The sequence below is a fragment of the Muscardinus avellanarius genome (genome assembly GCF_963383645.1).
Source record: "Muscardinus avellanarius genome assembly, chromosome: 11".
NCBI lineage: Eukaryota > Metazoa > Chordata > Mammalia > Rodentia > Gliridae > Muscardinus > Muscardinus avellanarius.
The window spans coordinates 87,511,909-87,531,369 of NC_137797.1; the positions used below are offsets into that span (position 1 = coordinate 87,511,909).

At 45.4% G+C, this 19,461-nt stretch overlaps 1 protein-coding gene across 1 annotated transcript in view; it reads left to right on the forward strand.

The window, feature by feature from the left end:
- Positions 1 to 19,461, forward strand: part of TMTC1 (transmembrane O-mannosyltransferase targeting cadherins 1) — a gene marked incomplete at both ends in the record, with an annotated part of 320,957 nt that overhangs the window by 18,072 nt on the left and 283,424 nt on the right. Inside the window, 5 exon segments of the mRNA XM_080704935.1 lie at positions 769 to 896; positions 5,309 to 5,502; positions 6,793 to 7,205; positions 7,208 to 7,309; positions 7,312 to 7,687. Of these exon segments, the coding sequence (XP_080561061.1) occupies positions 769 to 896; positions 5,309 to 5,502; positions 6,793 to 7,205; positions 7,208 to 7,309; positions 7,312 to 7,687 (1,213 nt within the window).

Genomic DNA, 19,461 nt, shown 5'->3' on the forward strand with positions numbered 1-19,461 from the left:
ATGGTGGCGCACGCTTGTAATCCCGCGCTTGGGAGACGGAGACAGGAGTATCACACTGGTTCGGAGCCAGCCTCGCTGGCTTAAGAGACCTTGTTTCCAAATAAAAATAGATAAAATAGGTCTGGGAGTGTAGCCCGGACGTAGAAGGGCTTCCAGGAACCCCAGTACCACCACAAAACAAAATAAAACTTTGCATTTTAGAAAATTTTACAAGTAAGAAAATAGCATTAATTAGAGGTTTGGGCATGGTTCCCATGAAACTGCCTTACTGCCTTCTGACAATAATTGCAGATTTGGGGGTTTCTGAAACCACTCCTGGTTTTGATAATTTGCTAGAAGGGCCCAGAGAATTCATTGAAAACTAAGCCAGGTGCAGTGAGGTAGACCTGTAATCCCAGTACTTGGTAGACTGAGAAGAGGGATCACAGGTTTGAGGCCAGCCTTGACAAATTAGCAAGACTCTCAGTAACTTATTGATACCCTATTTCAAAATAAAAGATAAAAAAAAGGCATGGGGGTGTGGCTTGAAGGTAGAATGCCCTGGGGCTCAGTCCCCAGTAGGAAGAAAACCTGAAAGAACAAAAGAAAGGAAGGAGAAAAACAAGCAGGCAGACAAAGAAAAGTGTTTTATTCACAGTTCCGGATTATTCCAGGGAAAGGACACAAATGAAAATCAGCCAAGGAAGAGGGCATGAGGCATGGATGTCCTGTTGTCCTCTCTACAGAGTCAGGGCACATTAATCTCTCATAACTTGTCGGTCTCCATAGGTGACAAAATGCAGGGACCACTGCCAGCCAGGATACTCAAGCCTTTGGTACCCAGAGGTTCTACTGGGGCCCATTACACGCAGCCCACATGGCTGACCTTCCGCCTCCAGCTCTTCCCAGGGGTTAGGGTAATACCTGTAGGGAAGAGAACTTTTTTTAGCTTTCTTAGGTTCAGTGGCTGAGTGCCCTGTAAATTAAACTGACAAACGATGAATTAACAAGAGAAGAAAGATTTTATTATACATAAATAAATGGGACTTAAGGAAGCACTATTCTTTTTTTTTTTTTTTTTTTTTTGTGGTACTGGGGTTCCTGGAAGCCCTTCTACCTCCGGGCTACACTCCCAGACCTATTTTATGCTTTTTTTTTTTTTAATTTTTTGGAAACAGTGTCTCTTAAGCCAGCGCGGCTGACTTGGAACCTGCGCGATCCTCCTGTCTCCGCCTCCCAAGCGCAGGGATTACCAGCGTGCGCCACCACGCCCGGTGTGGAGGCACTATTTTCAACTAGAAAAAAGAAGGTATTATTTGCATCTGTGGTGGAAGGCTAAGTTATCAGAAAGAGGAGAGAAAATGTGTGGTAATGGTAAAAAACAGGTTATTGAGGACAGTTGGATATGCAGAGAAGAGTTTTGTCAGATGCCAAGAGTTGTGTAAGAAGCAATTCTCTTTAGGAGAGGGAGACATCTTTATAAATGGAAATTTATGCCCTGTTTTTATTGCATTGTTTTGAGGTGGCACATTCTGGTCCCCTTCACATCCTTACCTCCTGTCTTCCCAAAGGTCAGAACCAACACTACATGGCCCCAAGTCCCCACGATACGATTAGTCTATCCAGTGGCCCAGACCCCCAGGAAACAAAGATGCTTCAGTGAGGTGCCTGGAGACACTGCCCAGTAGCTGGGAGTGAAGATTTCTCTTTGAATAAAGTTAGCTCTTCACTACACAAGTGTAATGATGCCCCCATACTTATCACTCCAATTCTAAATTATAATACTAATAATGGCCAATCTTGTTTCATCGGATAGTGTGCTAGAGTCAACACAAACTGGTTCATAGAAACTGATGGTTCAATTCTTAGGAATTTTGCAAACCAATGCTAAATATAATCACTATAAAAAAACCCAAGTTATATAAACTAACAATAAATTTGATGAAAATGATGATTCATGCTCAAAACTCATCATTTTCTAGTGATGTTGTTCTTGATATGCTCTTGACTTTATTTTTACCCACTTTATCTGCCTGTGGCAGTTCTGTAGAATGACAAGCTATATACATCTCTCCCCATTTCCCTGTTCAGTGATGTTACCTTGGTGGCATGCAGTTGACAGTGGTGAAAATATTTACACCATGGAAATCAGCAAGTGCTATAAGTCTTTTTTTTTTTAACATCTTTTGATTTTGAGAAGTATCTTTGTGCTGATCTAGCTATTACTAGAGCTGTGAAGAGTATTTTACAGGTTATGGAACCACTGGGTTAAATATCTGATAAATTATTTCAAAATATGAGGTACAGAAAGAGCTCATGAATCTGGTGGAACACTTTTTTCTAAAACAATTTAACTCCATACAAGTCTGTTTTGTGTAAGTCTAAATTTAATTTTAAATGTAAATTTATACAATGGCATTTTTGTGCTTCCCTTGACATTTTATATAAATTATGGAGGTTGTATATGAAACTAAAAGTGTACTTTTGATTTATACATAATTAAATGTAAAATAAAAATGCATGTAATTAAAATTCCATTCATATGAAAATAGTGTTCTTTTCTGTTATGTGCAATAGTGCCAAAACTTAATTTTTAAGACTGTGGATATTTACTTTGTAATCTTGCAGCAGTTTTGAAAATCAGAAATTTTAAACCCTTTAGAGAATTCTCACGAGTCCTTTTTATTCACGAGGTTTAGGACACACTAACTCAAAATATGGCACCTTGGCATCTTGAGTATTTTAAGCTAAAGGAATTTAAGTAGTAGTAGGTGTAAAAAAGACCTTTCTGACCTGCCCCTGCTGCAGGTCATACGGCCAGTATGATAGTAAGTTTCTGTCACTATAAGACCTGATATAATCAATATCAAAGCCAAAAGGTTAATTTTGGCTCACAGCCCAGGATCAATGGCCCCTGCTGCTTTGGGCCTAGGGCAAGACATTTCATTGGGGGTGGGGAGGATGGTGAAGAAGAAAGACTTTGAAGCCAAAGAGAGGAAGAGGAAGGGGCTGGGGCCCCACTAGCTCCTTTGAGGACACACCCCAACAGCCTGCAACTGTTCACTAGACCCCACCTTGGAAAGGCTCCACCACCCTACAGTAGCAACAATCTGGGAATAGGCTTTGCAGCACAGACCTTTGAGGGACATTTTGGATCCAAATTGCTTCAACTAGCATGTGAGAGGCGCCCTGCCTGTAGCTGGAGAAAAGGATCATCGTAATCTCCAAAGATGGAGGGGTACCAAAAGCAGTCAGAGTGAGCGGGCCCTGTTCCCCAGCGCACACCCTTCTTGGTCCTATGGCATCTATCTCTTCCTGTGTCTCTACTCTCCACCAATCCTGCTAAAAAGCAACAGGTTTAACCATTTCTTCAGGTGCTCACTTCCTCACAAAGTTACCTGCCTCATGTTCATCTTACACTAAATACATTATTTGCTTCTCTTGTCAATCTATCTTTTGTTAAAGAAAACCAGTTAAGAACCAAAGGGTAGAAGGAGAAAGTTTCCTCCCTTACCGTAGCCTTTATTGCAACGTACATGCACATGCTTTTATCTTGTAGTAATATGTTTACAAGGTTTATTGTCCGGGTGACAGGAAAGGCAAGATCACAAATTATTTTTAGTGCTCTTTGTATTCTGTGAGGATGCCACAGAGATGGGCTCCAGGGGTGGAAGGGGACGCTGTTTACCTCCATGAAAAGCCCTCTGTCTCTTGGGGCCATGGCCTCTGCAGCCACCACCATTGCTACCACCAGTCTGGGCCATGGGCTGGCCAGAGCCAGCCCCCTGACCACATGGCACCCCAGACTGCCCCACACCAGCCCTGCCAGGTCTTAGACCAGCTTCTCCAAGCAGATGCTGTGGTCCCATAGAATGGTGGGGTAATTTGAATGCTCTATTATTTTTCTTTATCCCCCTGTATTTTAAGAATAGGCAATATTTAACAAAAACATCTCAATGTAAATTATGCTATCAATTGCTTTGCTGGATTTCTTTCTGCCTTGGTCAAATTGCAGTTGATCATTTATATAAGCGATACCTGAACAGGATGTATCTATGATTAGGCCAAAGTTAAAGCACAAAGTTATTCAGTGATACTTGTGAAAGCACAGCGAGGCCCGCTTTACCCAGGACCATGTGATAGGTGCAGGACCTGTACTGAGATAGGAAATGGGATGTTGTCATGTGGAGATGGGCTGGGCTCAGTTCTGAATTCAGCATGAAAAGGGGTTTATAGCCAAGGAATTGGGAGGGGGGTTCAGTGGATGGAAGATTACTAAAAAGACATCAGGGATAAGAAGATAAGAAGCTGGCTAAAATGACCTAATAGGGTTCTTGCTCAAGACAGTTCAGGTGACCCGATATCACAGGGGAAGGGGAAGGGTGGGGAACCTCATCAGGCTCTGAGGGTGATGAGAAAACCAGGGGGGGTGCTTTGCTAAATCTGGGCTTTACAAGGAAGTGACCCTTCTCTGAGGACCTAGAAGGTTAAGAAACTCCAATGAAGTTTGGCCAAGCAGATCTCTGCCTGCAGTCATCTGAAATTTGTTTTAGTAAAATGCCTACTTGCCCTTGATTTATTTTTAGTTGTGTCCTAATCTCTTTCAGGAGTATGGTCCATTTAATTTGCATGAGTGACTTAATCTGCATGAGTCTCAGAGAGGCACTTCTGTAAGAATTTATGTTTTAAATTGCTCTGAGTGGACAAAGGGTGTCTTCTAAGGTAGTGTCCCTCCAATTACTAATCCTTTAAAAATAATCAGGGACTAAGTAACAAGAATTAAATCTAATTTCCTTTTGGGCCTCTTTATTAGCCAAGATGAGTGATGTACGCCTTAAGAGAGAAGCAGATGGCTTGATGGGCCGGCATATCAATGTAAACTCATCTCTGACATAAGTACTTTTACAATTTTCCGGTTACACACAGAATAAGGAAATGATGGGGCTGCAAAGGAACTAATTGAAAAAGAAATGTATTTACTTATTGGTTTGTCCTTGAGAAAACTCAAAAGTATCTTACTATGGCTGCACCTCGCTTTACCATGGGGTTACGCCCTGATCAATGCACAATAAATTGAATTTAAGTTGAAATACAATTCATACACTTAATCTACCAAACATCACAGTTCAGCTATACACACACCATCAGCTGTACCCTTGTGATTTTGTGACTGCCTGGGGGCTTTGGGGAAAAAATTCAAAGTATGATTTCTAATCAATGCCTATCACCTGTGCACCACCATCCAATTGACATTTTTTTTTTTTTTAAGCAGAACCCTTGTTAATTGGAACCATCCATATTCTGAGTTAATCCAAAACTGGTCCTGTAGACGAAGCTGAATGGAGGAGATGCCCTGGGGTCTGGAGGAAAGCCTACAGAGACAGAAGGCAGGAAGCACCACTGGAGGATCCCTGCATCCCTCTTCCTGGCCGTTATCCATCTGGAGTCTCAGTTAAGTCCTTCTTCACTACTTTTCAGTGAAGACTCCGATGCTGCTTTTAACTACAAAAGAAAACAACTCAGGTTAGAAGGGGGGCAAGGCTGGGTCTCCTGTGAAGGCCACTCTACGGTGCTTTGAGCATGGAGAAAAAGTATGCTGTCCATAAAAAGTCAGTAGAGTCACTCTGGTTAAGATTCTATCTCTAGAAAGTTCATACTAATTACAGGCAAAATTGATACCTTCACATTACCAGTAATTATATGTTATATCTACCACCATTTCTGCAAGGACACCTTCACTATTCTAGTTAGTTTTTTATTTGGAAAGTTTGGTGCTTATGGTGTTACACACACACACACACACACACACACACACACACACACACACACAGGATTTGAGCAGCAGCTCTGGTCATTTAACCCTACTAAGCACATCGCAGTGGCACACTGTCCATCCTTACCATATCTTTAGGAACTTTAGTGCCTGTGGGGAAACAGGAAACCTAAATGTGTGTGGTCTTGACATAAAAGCCCCCAAGGCCAAAGGTTCCCATGGAAGAGTGAGCCATCACTGCGGCATTTCCAGTTTCATCTCTGTTACTAATTCCAAGTCACTGAAAACACCACCACCACCAACAGAAAAACGAAGAGTCTTTAATTCATTAAGTTTTTAACTGTTCAGCTTGTCTTCAATCTTTTTTTTTTTTAACTTGGTGGAGTAAAAAGCCACAATGTGCTGTCAGAAGAACTATTTTCTACATTGTATTTTATTATTATTATTATTTTTAGATCAACGAGCTTTTTAAGGATTTTGGAAAGACAGGAATAAAACGGTGATACTTTATTTTGGGTTTTTCTATCCAGATGTGTCACAGACAGGTAACTTCAATAATAAAGGAACAGAAGTTTAAAGGGGCTTGAAGGAATTAGGATTTTCAGTTCTGCAGAAGAAATTCTAGTAATCATCAGTCTGAGATACCTAACTTGTTTACATATTTAATATTTTCAAAAAGAGAACAACCTTTCAGAAAGACAGGCAGTGTAGGAGGCACTTCAAATGACTTAAATAACAGCGTGTGTGTGTGTGTGTGCCTGTGTGCGTGTGTGTGTGTGTGTGTGTGTGTGTAATTCCCCCTGACTGAGCAGGAGCAGTTCAAGCACGCCCACAGCCCGGGGAAATGATCAGATCCAAGAGATCGAGTTAGATAAGAAGAAAAAGTAATTTGCTGGGCGCCTCCTGAATTACCTTAACAGTTTACGTTAAAAATAAAACAAGGAGAAATGTTTTCAGAAGCCAAGTCAGCGCCCAGACCCAAATAAAAAAATCGAACCTGGAGCTTTTTATAAACACCGGCAGAGAAATGGGCGGTAAAGAACAACAGCCCCTGGCGTCTCTGAACGAGCCGGGCCGGGGCGGGCAGGAAGTCCTGGGCCGGGGACACCCTTTCTCCAGGCTTTCGGGAAGGTGCCGGGGGCGGGGAGGGTCCCCGCGCCCCCGCCCCGCCGCTCCCGTCCGGGGTGCAGAGCTCGGGGAAGTTCCCGGGAAGCCGCGGCCACTGGGCTCCCGCGGAGGGCGCACCTGCCGAGCCCGCGGCGGGCAGAGGCGCCTCCCTTGGGGGCTGGCTGCCCGGGTGCGGGGCGCCGAGCGGGGCTCCGGGCGGCCCCGGCGACCCGCCCGCGCCCCGCCGCCCGCGCCCGGAGGACTGGGGGGCCAGGTGCCCGGGCGCCCGGCGCGGTCCGGGCTCGGGGGCGGGGGCGGGAGCGCGGGCATGCGCAGTGGGGCGGAGGCGCGGCGATGGCCCGGGGAGGCGGGGGGGCTGCTGTTTGTTTGCAGCTGGGCCACCTCGCCGGCGCAGGCGGCGGCGGAGCGCGGGGCGCCCGCGGCGGGGGCAGGTCGGCCGCGCCATGCCCGCGCGCCCCTGCAGCCGGCCGCGGCGCGGCGCTCGGGCCCCCGCGGGGGAGGACGCCAGGCGCCCGCCGGCCGCGGCGCGATGGTGCTGAGCGGGGCCCGCGCGCCCTGGGGGCCGGGCTGCGGGCTGGCGCCGGCCGGGGCCGCGGCGCTGCTGGCCGGGGCGAGCTGCCTGTGCTTCGGCCGCTCGCTGCGCGGCGAGTTCGTGCACGACGACGTGTGGGCGATCGTCAACAACCCCGACGTGCGGCCCGGCGCGCCGCTGCGCTGGGGCATCTTCGCCAACGACTTCTGGGGCAAGGGCATGGCCGAGAACTCCAGCCACAAGTCCTACCGGCCGCTCTGCGTGCTCACCTTCAAGTGAGTCCCGCCGCGGGCTCGGCGCCCGGAGAAGTTGCCCGGCGCCCGCTCCCTAGATCGCGCCCCCCGCGGGCTGGGAGAGGCCGGCGAGGGCCCCCCCCCCCCGCACCCGAGCCCCGCGGGGGGCGGTGCAGGCGAGCACCCCAAGTTGGGCGCAGGCGGAGGCGGCGCGGCGGCTTTGCAGGTGCAGAGTGTCGGCCGCTTAGGACGCGCTCGGTGGGGCGCGGGCGCCTCGGGCTCCGGCACCGCGTGGGCTTCGGGGCGCAGCGGGGGAGGCGTCGACGCCCCCACCTCGCCCCGGGCCGGCCTCCCGGCGGCTCCCCGCGTCTGTCTCTCCCACCTGCCAGACAGACCGCGGGACCCCGACTTCAGGGAGAGCCCAGGCGTGGAACCCCCCCCTCCCCCCGGTGGGGGGGTACCGGGGTCCCAGCTGAAATAGTTTTTCTTTTTACTACCCCGGAGTCATGATTCAGCATTTCTGGTGTGAAGAAGTGTAAAAGGACTAGCCAGAGTGTGCCGGGTTTTTGTAGGGTCAAGGATTTTCGTGAATTTTAAAAAGAGGGCTAGCTCCGGAGGAAGGACTGATTTGAAGGTTCTTACACGTCTCTAGCTGGACTCGGCCCCGTATCGTTTGGCTCGGCTGTTAAGCGTATTTTAATGTGCTGCACAGAGCTGTTGAAATAACGGTGGTCGGGTATCAGTGTTTTAAGCGAGTGTCGACGGTGTGACAGGAACTGGGGTTCCCGGTTAGGATCATTTGAGACTGGTTGGCAGTTTGCAAAACCGGCCATGGCTAACAGGCCTAGGTCTCTTGACAGGTGGCCCCTTGACTTAGAAAAGGAAACCCTGGCTATAGGCACCAACCCACCGGCTTTTGACTTAATTCCTAATGCTCTAAAGAGGGTGGGAAAATTACCCGTTTGACTCTGAGGAGAATATTTGATAAACATTTGTTCCCTTAGAAAGTTGTGCTGGTTTTCAAAAAGAACTTCAGCCTCTCTGCAAGTTTTTCAATACTTTGTTTTTCAAACGTTTCTTAAAATCTTCCTAGGTAGCACAAAAATGCTGTTTCCCTTTTGGGTGGACCTGAATTTTCATTCGCCAGCTGAGGGTCCTTGATTATTAACCTTAAGACGGGAAGCCCACCGCATGAGGGGTGCTAGACTTTGCCCAGGGAGACCATCCCGGTCCCTCTCTGAGCCTATTTTATTTAACAAGGTCAGGTTTAAATGTCCGAGCCGGCTTCCTGGAGGCTGGGGAAGGGTCGTTTAGGGTCTTGACTCCCTAAAAAGTTTAAAATTCTTAGTGGAGATGGCAGGGACCAAGGAAAGAAGTGATGGGTAGGAGGAGAAGAAGGTATAGGAAGGAGGGAAGACCTGGTGGGGAGGAGGATGGATCAGCAGGGGCTGGGCTGGGCTGGGCTGGCTGAGGAAATCATTGATCTGAAAAGCAGCTGGTATCTAAGATCTGGGTTTGTTATGGTACTTGCTGTAAAGTACTTGTATGCCTCTGTGTGTAGGGAGCATCAGGGAGTTAATTGGCAAGGGAGATGCACCTCTTCAGAAAGAGACCGGTTACTGATCTTCCCAGACTCACATGCATTGATTTTTTTGGGGTGGGGGGTAGGGAGGATGCTGGGGATTGAGCCCAGGGTTTTCTACCTCTGAGCCCTATTTTATTTTTTATTTTGAAACACTATCTCATCAAGTTATCACCCACTGTTGGCTTTGAACCTTTGACCCTCCTGTCTCTGCCTCCCAAGTGCTGGAATTAAAGGCATGTGCCATCACATCGCGCTCATGCGTTGGTTTAAATAAGACTAGACAGCCTTCTCCACACAGTCACCTAAAGGGAAATCACATCTTCTAGTGCAATAGCATAAAGCTGGAGGCTGCCCATGACTTTAAACTCGAGGGGCTCTTTAAGAATTCTTCAAAGAAGGAGAGAAAATCACTTTTGGTATCCAACAGGAAACTAGGATTGGCTTAGATACTTTATCTCAGTTATGTCTTTATGATTTCTATTTCAGGTAGTTGATGAAAACACAATTTAAGTGGCCCTTTAAATATGTGCAAGCCATGTGGATTAGATCTTATATTATGCTTATTTGAGCACAAATCTTTAAGACCTCAAACTCTTTTAGAAAATCTTTTTACTTTGTGATAATTGTACATTTCTGTCCAGTTGTAAGTTACAGCATAGAGACCCTGAATGATTCTTACCCATTTTTCCCCAATGATAGCATCTTACATAACTATACTCTATTATCACAACCAGGAAACTAACACTGGTACATTCTACTTTTATTCAGATTCACTAGTTTTACATGCATTCTTTTTTATTTTAGTGTGTATTTAGTTCTGTGCAGTTTTATAATATGTGTAGATTTCTGAGATGACTACCACAGTCAAGATCCAGAAGAGCATTCTATCAGAAGGAGCCCTCATGTTTCTCTGTCATAGCCATGGACACATAATCTGTATTAACTGCTCGATCCAGACGCCCCATCCTACTCCATAACAACCGCTAAGTTTCCATCTGTATAATTTTGTCATTTTGATAATGTTATTTGGTGGAATATTATGACATGGAATTTACCAAAATTGTCTTTTAGCCCTCCGTTTTATCGTCTTGAGCTTTATTTAGATTGTTCCATGTATACATAGTTTGTTCCTTTTTATCGCTGCGTGATATTCCATTGTGTAGATATATCACAGTCCATTTAACCATTCAGCTACTGAGGACATCTAAACTGTTTCCAGTTTGGGGCTATAACAATATGACTGCTTTCAGTGTTTATAGGTTTTTGTGTGAACCTGAAATTTTCTTTCTCTGTGGTAAATGCTGAGTAACACAATTTCTGAATTATATGTTGGTTGCATGTTTAGTTTTTCATGAAACTGCCAAACTGTCTTGCAGAAATTTCTACTGGACCTAGTAGAAGGAAGCTGTTTCCCCTGCTTCCTTAATAGCAGTTGTTATTGTTGCTGTTTTCTTTTAATCCTAGTGATTCTGATTTGTGAGTAGTATCTCGATACATTTAGTTTCTGTTTCCCTAATGGCCAGTGACATTTGTCTCATGTGCTTATCTGCCCTTTATATATCTTCCTTAGTGAATGTAACTTTGTGTCTTTTGTCTGTTAGTTTTGGGAGTTCTTTGTAGAGTCCGGGTACATGCCATTTGTCAAGCATGTGGTTGGTGAATATTTTTTTCCACTCTGTAGTTTGACCTCACAGTATCATTGCTGGAGCAGAATTCAAATATAACTTTTATTAAAAGTAAGTTTATTATCTTTGATCCACGGATGGATGTCACCCATTCTGAGAACTAGAAATTCCCTAAGAGCAAATAAAATTTATAGATGTCTAATGTTTCTGCTATAAAGATGTTTGCTTGTATATTAATAAATAAAAAGGTACTTGCATACATAAGTATAAAGACACTAATCACCTGTTTTCTCAAACAAGAAACAAGCTAAAGTTGAAATGAGGAAATAGTTTCTTTTGCTTCTTTGGGGGGTATGGGACAGTGCCACATGGAGGCCATTCACCACGATTTGATGGCTTTGCACTACACCAGCTTGGCTAAATGAGCACTGTTTTCTAGAACTCTTTCCCCAGGACAATTCTGCTTTGGGGCTGCCCACAGAGACAGTTCTGGGAGATCTAGAAGGTGGCAGGGATGCGGCCCTGGTCATGCTTAGAGAGTTGGTGGGTATAGCTCTGCTTCCAGGGGCCTTCCTCACACAGATTGTCATGGAGACGCTGTCTACCTGCTGCTGGTGCTATGAGCAGCCAAGGTCGAGCTCCTGCTTGCTATCCTGGGGAAAGAGCCAGACTTTTTGCAAGACATCTCTATCTTTAAGGTTGAGCCTATTTTTTTTTTTTTTTTGGTACTGGAGATTGAACCCAGGGGCATTCTACCTCCCAGCTATACCCCGAGCCCTATTATTTTTTTATTTGGAAACCAGGTCTGGCTAAGTTGCTGAAAGCCACTAAGTTGCTGACACTGGCTTCAACCAGCAATCCTCTGGTCTCAGCCTCCCAAGTACTAGGGTTACAGGCGTGCACCACCACACCTGGCTAAGGTTGAGCCTTAATGGGGAACAGATGTGCATCTTAGTTCATCCTGCGAATTGCAGTTCATCCTTATCTTCCCTACTTCCAGAGTACCAGTGGTCCCTTCCAGAGTGGCTGCCCTGCTAGGTTGATTTTGGAAACATCAGACCTTATATGGGCTATTTAACCAGCTCCCACCACGGTGAAAGTTCAGATCCCTATAGAAAAAAATCCCGTCTTCCGGATCATTCCCAGCAGTCGGTTCTGCTTTTTCGGCAAAACCCTACCTGATACAAAGGATGATCTCTGTGTGTTCCTTCAGGTGAATTAAGAATTTGGATGAATTTATATTTCTGATCAAAATCTCATATTCCATCTTTTCATAAAAGCATGTCCAAGGGCATGCAGAAATATTTTTAGTAAAGCAGAAGCAAAACATCTGTGGAAACTTAATCTGCAGCAGTAACTGATTTTTGAAAAAAAAAAAAAATGCCTCTTTATTCCTCAGTGGCCCTGACCTGTTTGTAGCTTTGAAATCAGAAGGAATGCATGAAGCCACTCTGTGGATACTGCGCAGACACAGAGCCAAGCCCCGTGACACCCACAACTCCCCTTGAAAAATGGCATTGGCTGACGGAAAAGGTGCTTAGCTTTTTAATTTTATCCTCACTCCTTTTCCTCTTGGGAAGCAGCTTCTGCAGAATTACTAGCAGTGCTGTTGTAGCTAGGAGGAGAGTGTAGGCCTGCTTCAACAAGAAAGGACCACCGATGCTTCACCATCAAAGAGGGGGAGCCTAAGGCCAATTAGAGAACCTTAAACTCGTGATTTTCTTTCCATGTTTAGGTTATTAGATCATAGTTTGCTCTAAAGTTTTATTTTATTGAAGGCTTCTGATGGTAATATAAACCAAGAGAGTGAAGTGGGTGGCTTAAAATGTCAGAGCTAAAAAATAGAATATCTTAATATGTGCAGCTGTAGAAATTTGCAGCATTGTAACGTTGGACTTTTTTTTTTTTGCAGTAGTTTGCATCTTTTAGTCACAAGTGATTGCTAGATACACTAGCCTCCAATGCCCCAAACCTCAGAGACATGGCGCAGTGCGCCCTTAGGTCTGTTCCTTTTGATTGACCTCTGTGGGATTTCGTTTTGAGGCAGATTATTGCCCCAAGGCTACTGAGTTTGTTTTCTAAGTCTATCATGGGAGACCAGGGAGGGTGGTCTAGAATGTTTGGCTAGGTTGTCTGAGGATGTCCTGTGGTGGAAACAGCCAAGGAAAAATAGGACTGCAGACAATATTTTATACAGAAAAATGAAAAACTGCACTTGAAAAATATACCAGGCCAGGTGTGGTGCCACATGCCTGTAATCCCAGTATTTGGGAGGCTGAGATGGGAGGATTGCAGGTTAATTGTCAGGCTTAACAATTTTTGCAAGGCCCTCGGCAACTTAGCATGAATGACCCTGTTTCTAACTAACTAATAAATAAATAAATAAATACATAAACAAAATGGGGCTGGGTGTGTAGCTCAGAAGTAGAATGTCTCTGGTGGGTTCAATCCACAGTACCATCCCTGAATGAAGGCTTGGACTCAACAAATGATTTTTTTTCCCTCTTTTGGAGCTACATTCACATTTTTCAGACTTTTTTTTTTTTTTTTCCTTTTCTCTTTTGTGGTACTGGGGATCAAACTCAGGGGCATTTGACCTCTGAGCACTCCCGGCCCTTTTGATGTTGAAACAGAGTCTCACTAAGTTGCAGAGGCCTCACTAAGTTGCTGAGGCTGGCCTCAAACCTGTAATCCTCCCATCTCAGCATCTCAAGTGCCGGAGTTACTAGTATGCACCATACATAGTCACCCGGCTTTGAAACCGGGGTGAGGGATGCTCTGTTGCACCATGGTAACCGCAGTGTTCCCTTTCCAAAGGTAAGATAGGCTTTCTGCCCTCCAGAGTCCTGTGTGACCTGACCCGTGGCCACCTCTCTGACCTCTAGGCTGCCAGTCTCCACCTGAGCCTTCTGGAGCTCATGTTCCTTTGCCGGCCAGACCTGGTGCCCCCATTGCTGTCTGGCATCATTTTGTGGTGCTGGCTGGCTTTACTGTCTCTTCCCTACGGTGTGAGCCCCGTGACGTGTTTGTCTAGCACCTAGAGCTTTGTCTGGCTTGCAAAGCAGGGCTCCGCAGTTACTGTTGAAAAGAAGAATGTCTATTTCATTGTCAATTACAAGTAAGTTAATTTGATATGAAAAAAAACGTGCGACAACTTTAACCATTAAGGAAATGCACATCAAAACTTCACTGAGATTTTATCTCATCCCAGCCAGAATGGCTGTTATTGAAAAAAAAATGTTAAAAAACAATGCTGTTGAGAATGTGGGGGGAAATGAACCCTATACACAGTTGGGGGATGTAAATTAGTATGACCAACATGGAAAATGTATGGAGGTTCCTCTAAAAATTAAAAACAGATGCAGCACATGATCCAGCTGTACCACTGCTGGATACGTACTGGGTGGAAATAGAAGTCAGCGTACCAGAGAGATCGCTTCACACCTGTGTTTACTGCATCACTGTTCACAATCATCAAGCTAAGGAGTCAGCCCAGGTGCCATGAACAGGGGAATAGATAGGAAAATTTGGTACGTATACACTTGGAGTCTTATTCGGCCACAAAGAATGAAATAATGTCATTGGTAGGAAAATAGGTAGGAAAATAGATGGAATTGGAGGTCATCATGTTAAGCATTAAGCAAAATAAGCCAGACATAGAAGGATAAGTATCACATGTTTCCTTTCTTGTGCATACTTAAAAAAAAAGAGGCCTGAGAATAGAAGGGGGACTATTAGGAAAGAGGAAGGAAAGGGAGGGAGGAAGAGAGGGGAACTTGCAGGGTAGATGGGATCAAAGCACAACACGCATCGTGGAAATGTCAAAATCAGACACATTAGCCTGTACAATTAATATGCATTAATTACAATAAAGAGGAAAAGTGTAAAAAGAATGAGTGACTAAATCTTTTTTTTTTTTTTTTTTTGGTGGTACTGGGGTTCCTGGAAGCCCTTCTACCTCCGGGCTACACTCCCAGACCTATTTTTACATTTTTATTTGGAAACGGTCTCCCAAGCCAGCATGGCTGGCAATCCTTCTGTCTCTGTCTCCCAAGTGCGGGGATTACAAGCGTGCGCCACCACGCCCTGCACTAAATCTTTTTTTCAATACTCAACTTTTTCATGTAAATATTAAGGTAGGGCTCTTTCAGAAGATTCTCTTTCAGAATAAAGATAAACCAGAGAAGTCTGGTTTATTTCTTAGCTAATTTACATTTTTCTTCCTCTTAGAGAAAAGTGGAGGCAGAATAGACCTTTCCTTGGACACCTGCAGAGGGTTGCATTGGGCCCTGCTTACCAGGAGCTTAAGGGCAGCTTTGATTCTGAAAGGAATGTCCGTGGCTTTGTTGAAACCTGCTGAGACTGTAACTCATGAATGAGTCTAGTACTTCCTTCTCTTGGAGGGCATTGAAACAGAAATGGTCGATGGATGCTGGCAACCAAGTTCAAGGCTAAAGACAGCAGCTATACCTCTGAGATAAAACTCAGGATTACAGGGGTGTTCTCTTCACCCTCCCTTCAGGACCCTAAAATCCATCCAATCCAGTTCTATAAGGATTGGCGTTTTTTTCCCCCCAGTCAATAACATCAACATGAAATAATTTTGTATCAGATCAAATAGAGTGCAGGACCTTAGCTTCCTTTTCACAGAAACTGGCACAACTGTCACTTCCCAGTATTGTATAATAAATGATTTGTCTAGTCTTTGTCTTGGGTTCTTGGGAAGTGTTGTTAACGCCCAGCACACCTGAGAGGAAAAGAGTGATCAGACACTAAGAGCAAATTGAACGGGCCAGGCCAGGGGACTCTGAGCTGACAGCCCGGCTGGACACTTATCCACAGCCTGAGTGAGGACGTTAGGGTGTGGACACTGCTACGTACTTGCTGAGTCCTGGAGGTCCTGTTAACTAGTACACGTGCAGAGAGACCCTGAGGTATGGCTAACTGGTAACTGCAAGACACTGCAGAAAGTCCTTGAGATAACGGTTAGCAGTAAAACATTGAGGACGGGCAGAGGACCCTTGAGACAGTGTTTGACGAGAGGGATTTTCAGGAGTCAGTGCAGGCAAGAAACGTTTCCCTTGGAGGAGCAGGCTGCTTTCGGGGGAGTTCAGCAGTGGTCATAGCTTCCAATGGCCCTGTGACCTTTCCAAAGCCAATGTTAACCTTCCTCTGGCAGTTGTGTTTTCCACAGGAAGGGAGCCATAAACCATAGGAATTTCCCCAGTTATTCACAGTAGACTTCTGAAGTTACCATACCTAAGCTCATGCTAAGGAGGAGGTGACTTGTTGCAGGCCCCTACATGTTTCCAGCATGTGGAGTGCCATATTGAAGGACTAACTAACTATAAGTTAAGAGAGTTGGGGCTTTGAGCCATGTGAGATCAGCCCTTCCTTCCAACCCTCTGAGAAGGGAAAGGGACTGGAGATTTAAGTTCAATTCTCTAGTCCAGGACTCATGCCTACATTGTGAAACCCAACAAAAATGGTGGGCCCCGAAGCTCACTGGAGCCTCCCTGGTTGGTGGTCACATTTGCTGTGCTGAGAAGGGGTGCGGCCGGAAGATGCACAATGTCTGTGTTTAGAACGCTCCCAGACTTCCTGCCATGGTCATCTTCGGTCCCGATTCGTCCTCTTCTAATCAAACCGTAGTGATAAGTGTGGGCACTGAGTTTTGATGCTGAGGCCTGGCCAAAGGCGGCCAAGCAACGGTGGGAAAAGGCCTCTAACCAGCCCCCAAAATGTATCTGTCTTGGCCCCGTGTCAAGACCACCAGTTGGAAAAGTACAGGACTGCTTTGCGCTCTTCCCTCCTAATGCCCCATGAAAAGCCCCTGGCTAAGGAAGGGAGCGCCTGACCCTCTTTACCTGGTCAGTTCCCCCTCCCAGGTGTTACTCTAAATAAAGCCTGTCTGGACTGTCCAGCGTGTGTCCCTTTCATCCCTTTATTTTCAAACAATAAGTATAGCAACTTCCTTGATTCTGTAAGACACTCTAGTGAATGATGGAATTTGAGAGAGTTGTGGGGAGCCCCAGTTTTGCAGCCTGCTCAGCAGTACAGTGGCTCTGGACCCCAGGGCTTGTGATGTCTGAAGTGGGGAGTCCTGTGGAGGACTTTGCCCTCAGACTGTGATGGCTCTTTAACTCTGACAGTCTCAGCATCAGCATCAGAATTGCATCATAACCTGGTCCTTGACCAAACACATGTCCTTTTTTTTTTTTTTTTGGTGGTACTGGGGTTCCTGGAAGCCCTTCTACCTCCGGGCTACACTCCCAAACCTATTTTTACATTTTTATTTGGAAACAGGGTCTCCTAAGCCAGCGCCCGCGGCTGGCTTCGAACCTGCGCAATCCTCCTGTCTCTGCCCCCCAAGCGCGGGGATTACAAGCGTGCGCCACAATGCACGGCAAACACATGCCTTTAAAACCAAAAAAATTAGCCAGACATGGTGACACACCTATTATCCCAGTACTCGAGATGGGAGGATCACAGGTTTGAGGCCAGTCTCAGCGATTCAGCAAGACTCTCTTTCAGAATAAAAACATTAAAAAGACTGAGGGTGTGGCTTGGAGGTAGATGCCCTGGCTTTTCTTTTGGGACTCCCTGTTTTCCAGGCATTGTTAATGGTCTTCCTGTCCTCAGCCTCCTCCCTTTTTTTAGGTATGGTCATTAGTGTGAGCACGGATAAGGGGTGAAACAATAATGTCAATCACTTCCCCTCCCATGGGGCAGCTTCCTCACAGCCGCAAAGGGGTGGGACTCTGAGCTCAAATCAAAACCATGAATTAAAAAATAAATTAGACTTTTTTTTTGGTGGTGCTGAGGATGGAACCCAGGGGCATTCTACCTCCAAGATACACAGTCCAGCCTGATTTTTTATTTTTTATTTTGAAACAGGGTCTCACTAATTTGTGGAGGGCCTCATTGAGTAGCTGAGGCTGTCCGTGAACCTGTAGTTGCTGTTTCAGCCTCCCAAGTATTGGGATTAAAATCATGTTCCACCATGCTGGGCTTAAATTAGACTTTTACTAGCGCATTGTAACTAAATATTATAGTGAGGTTCAAAGTGATACATTGCTTGGTCTATTTCCCTCTGTATCCCTCTCTCTGCCTCACCATCTCTATGCATGTCAGTCACATTGGTAGAGATTCCTTCATAAATGGATGTGGCGTTATTTGAACTATTCTCTTCCTAAATCATCCTTTACTCCTCTCCACTTCCCTCCCCCGAGTCCCCTCCACTCTTCTACTGGTCTCTCCATTTATCTGCAGGCCCTTTTGTTTCCTATTTCTATGAAAGAAAACATATGACCCTGACTTTCTGAGACTGGCTGATCTCACTTAGCATAATATTCTCTAGTTCCACCCATTTTCTTGCAAATGACATCATTTTGTTCTTTATGGCTGAGTAAAATCTCATTGTGCGTATATACCATGTTCTTTTTTTCCATTCGTCTGTTGACAGACACCGAGGTTGGTTTCATAATTTGGTTATTGTGAATTGTGCTGCAGGAAACTTAAGTATGCATGGAACGCTAGAGTATTCTGACTTAAATTCTTTTGGAAAGATACTGAGGAATGTAAAATGAAAAAAAGATGCCTAACACAAAGGCTTGAGAGTACTCAGCTAAATACATCTGTGGCCCCTTGGATATTCACCAAGAAGAGGGCGGCTTGGTGAAGCGTGTGCAAAGTAGTCTGGAGGTTGTGGTTAAAATCTCAAGTATCAGGCACCTACCACAACACAGCTGCTCTCCACAGTCAGGGTGTCATCCCCTCGTTCCAGCTGTTTTTAACTTTTGAAAATGGAAATAATTAAAAGAATGATAGACTGTATATATTTTTTAAACCCGGGCTTTTGCTTTTGCCTCCAGGGGCCAGCCGCCTTCCCTCTGCACTGTAGTTTGTCCTGGTGCCTGCAAATGGCATAATTTGGGACTTTAGAAACATTAAGTGATGATGATTTGCTGATTTATTTTTGGTCCTGGGGGGAATGCTGAAGAAGAGCAACCAAAATGATGGAGGGCCGAAGGGATTTGCCTCGGCGGCAGAAGGAGCAGAACCAGATGTTGCTATTTATTGGCTGAGTGATCTAAGAAGACTGTGGAAAGCACTTATAAGCACTGAAGATCTGGAATGATAGCAAGAGTGGGGAGGAGGAAAGCTGAATGACACCAAAACACAGCCAGCAGGGAGTGTGCCGTGTGCCGGTATTGGGCTGTGGAAAGCTGCCAGCAAAGGGTGGGAGCAACCACCATTTGGGGCCCCAGAAACAGATCATAAAGGTGGTACACTTAATTTTTCCTTCCCCTGGTTTTTAGATTCTATTGAGAAAGAATGTGTGTTGTGTTAATGCTGAGAAAACTGAGTTTTTCTTGCAAGCTTGCTAATCCTATGCAGCTTCCTGGGAGCCTTGAGACCTGTGTGTCTCATTGTTCTGACATGCACCTGCCTTAAATCACTTGGTGGCACACAACTGTAACCACAGTATTGGGGAGTCTGAGACAGGAATATCACAGGTTCAAGATCAGCCTCAGCAACTAGGTGAGGCCCTGTCTCAAAGTAAAAAATTAAATGGACTAGGAGTGTAGCAAGAAGGTAGAATG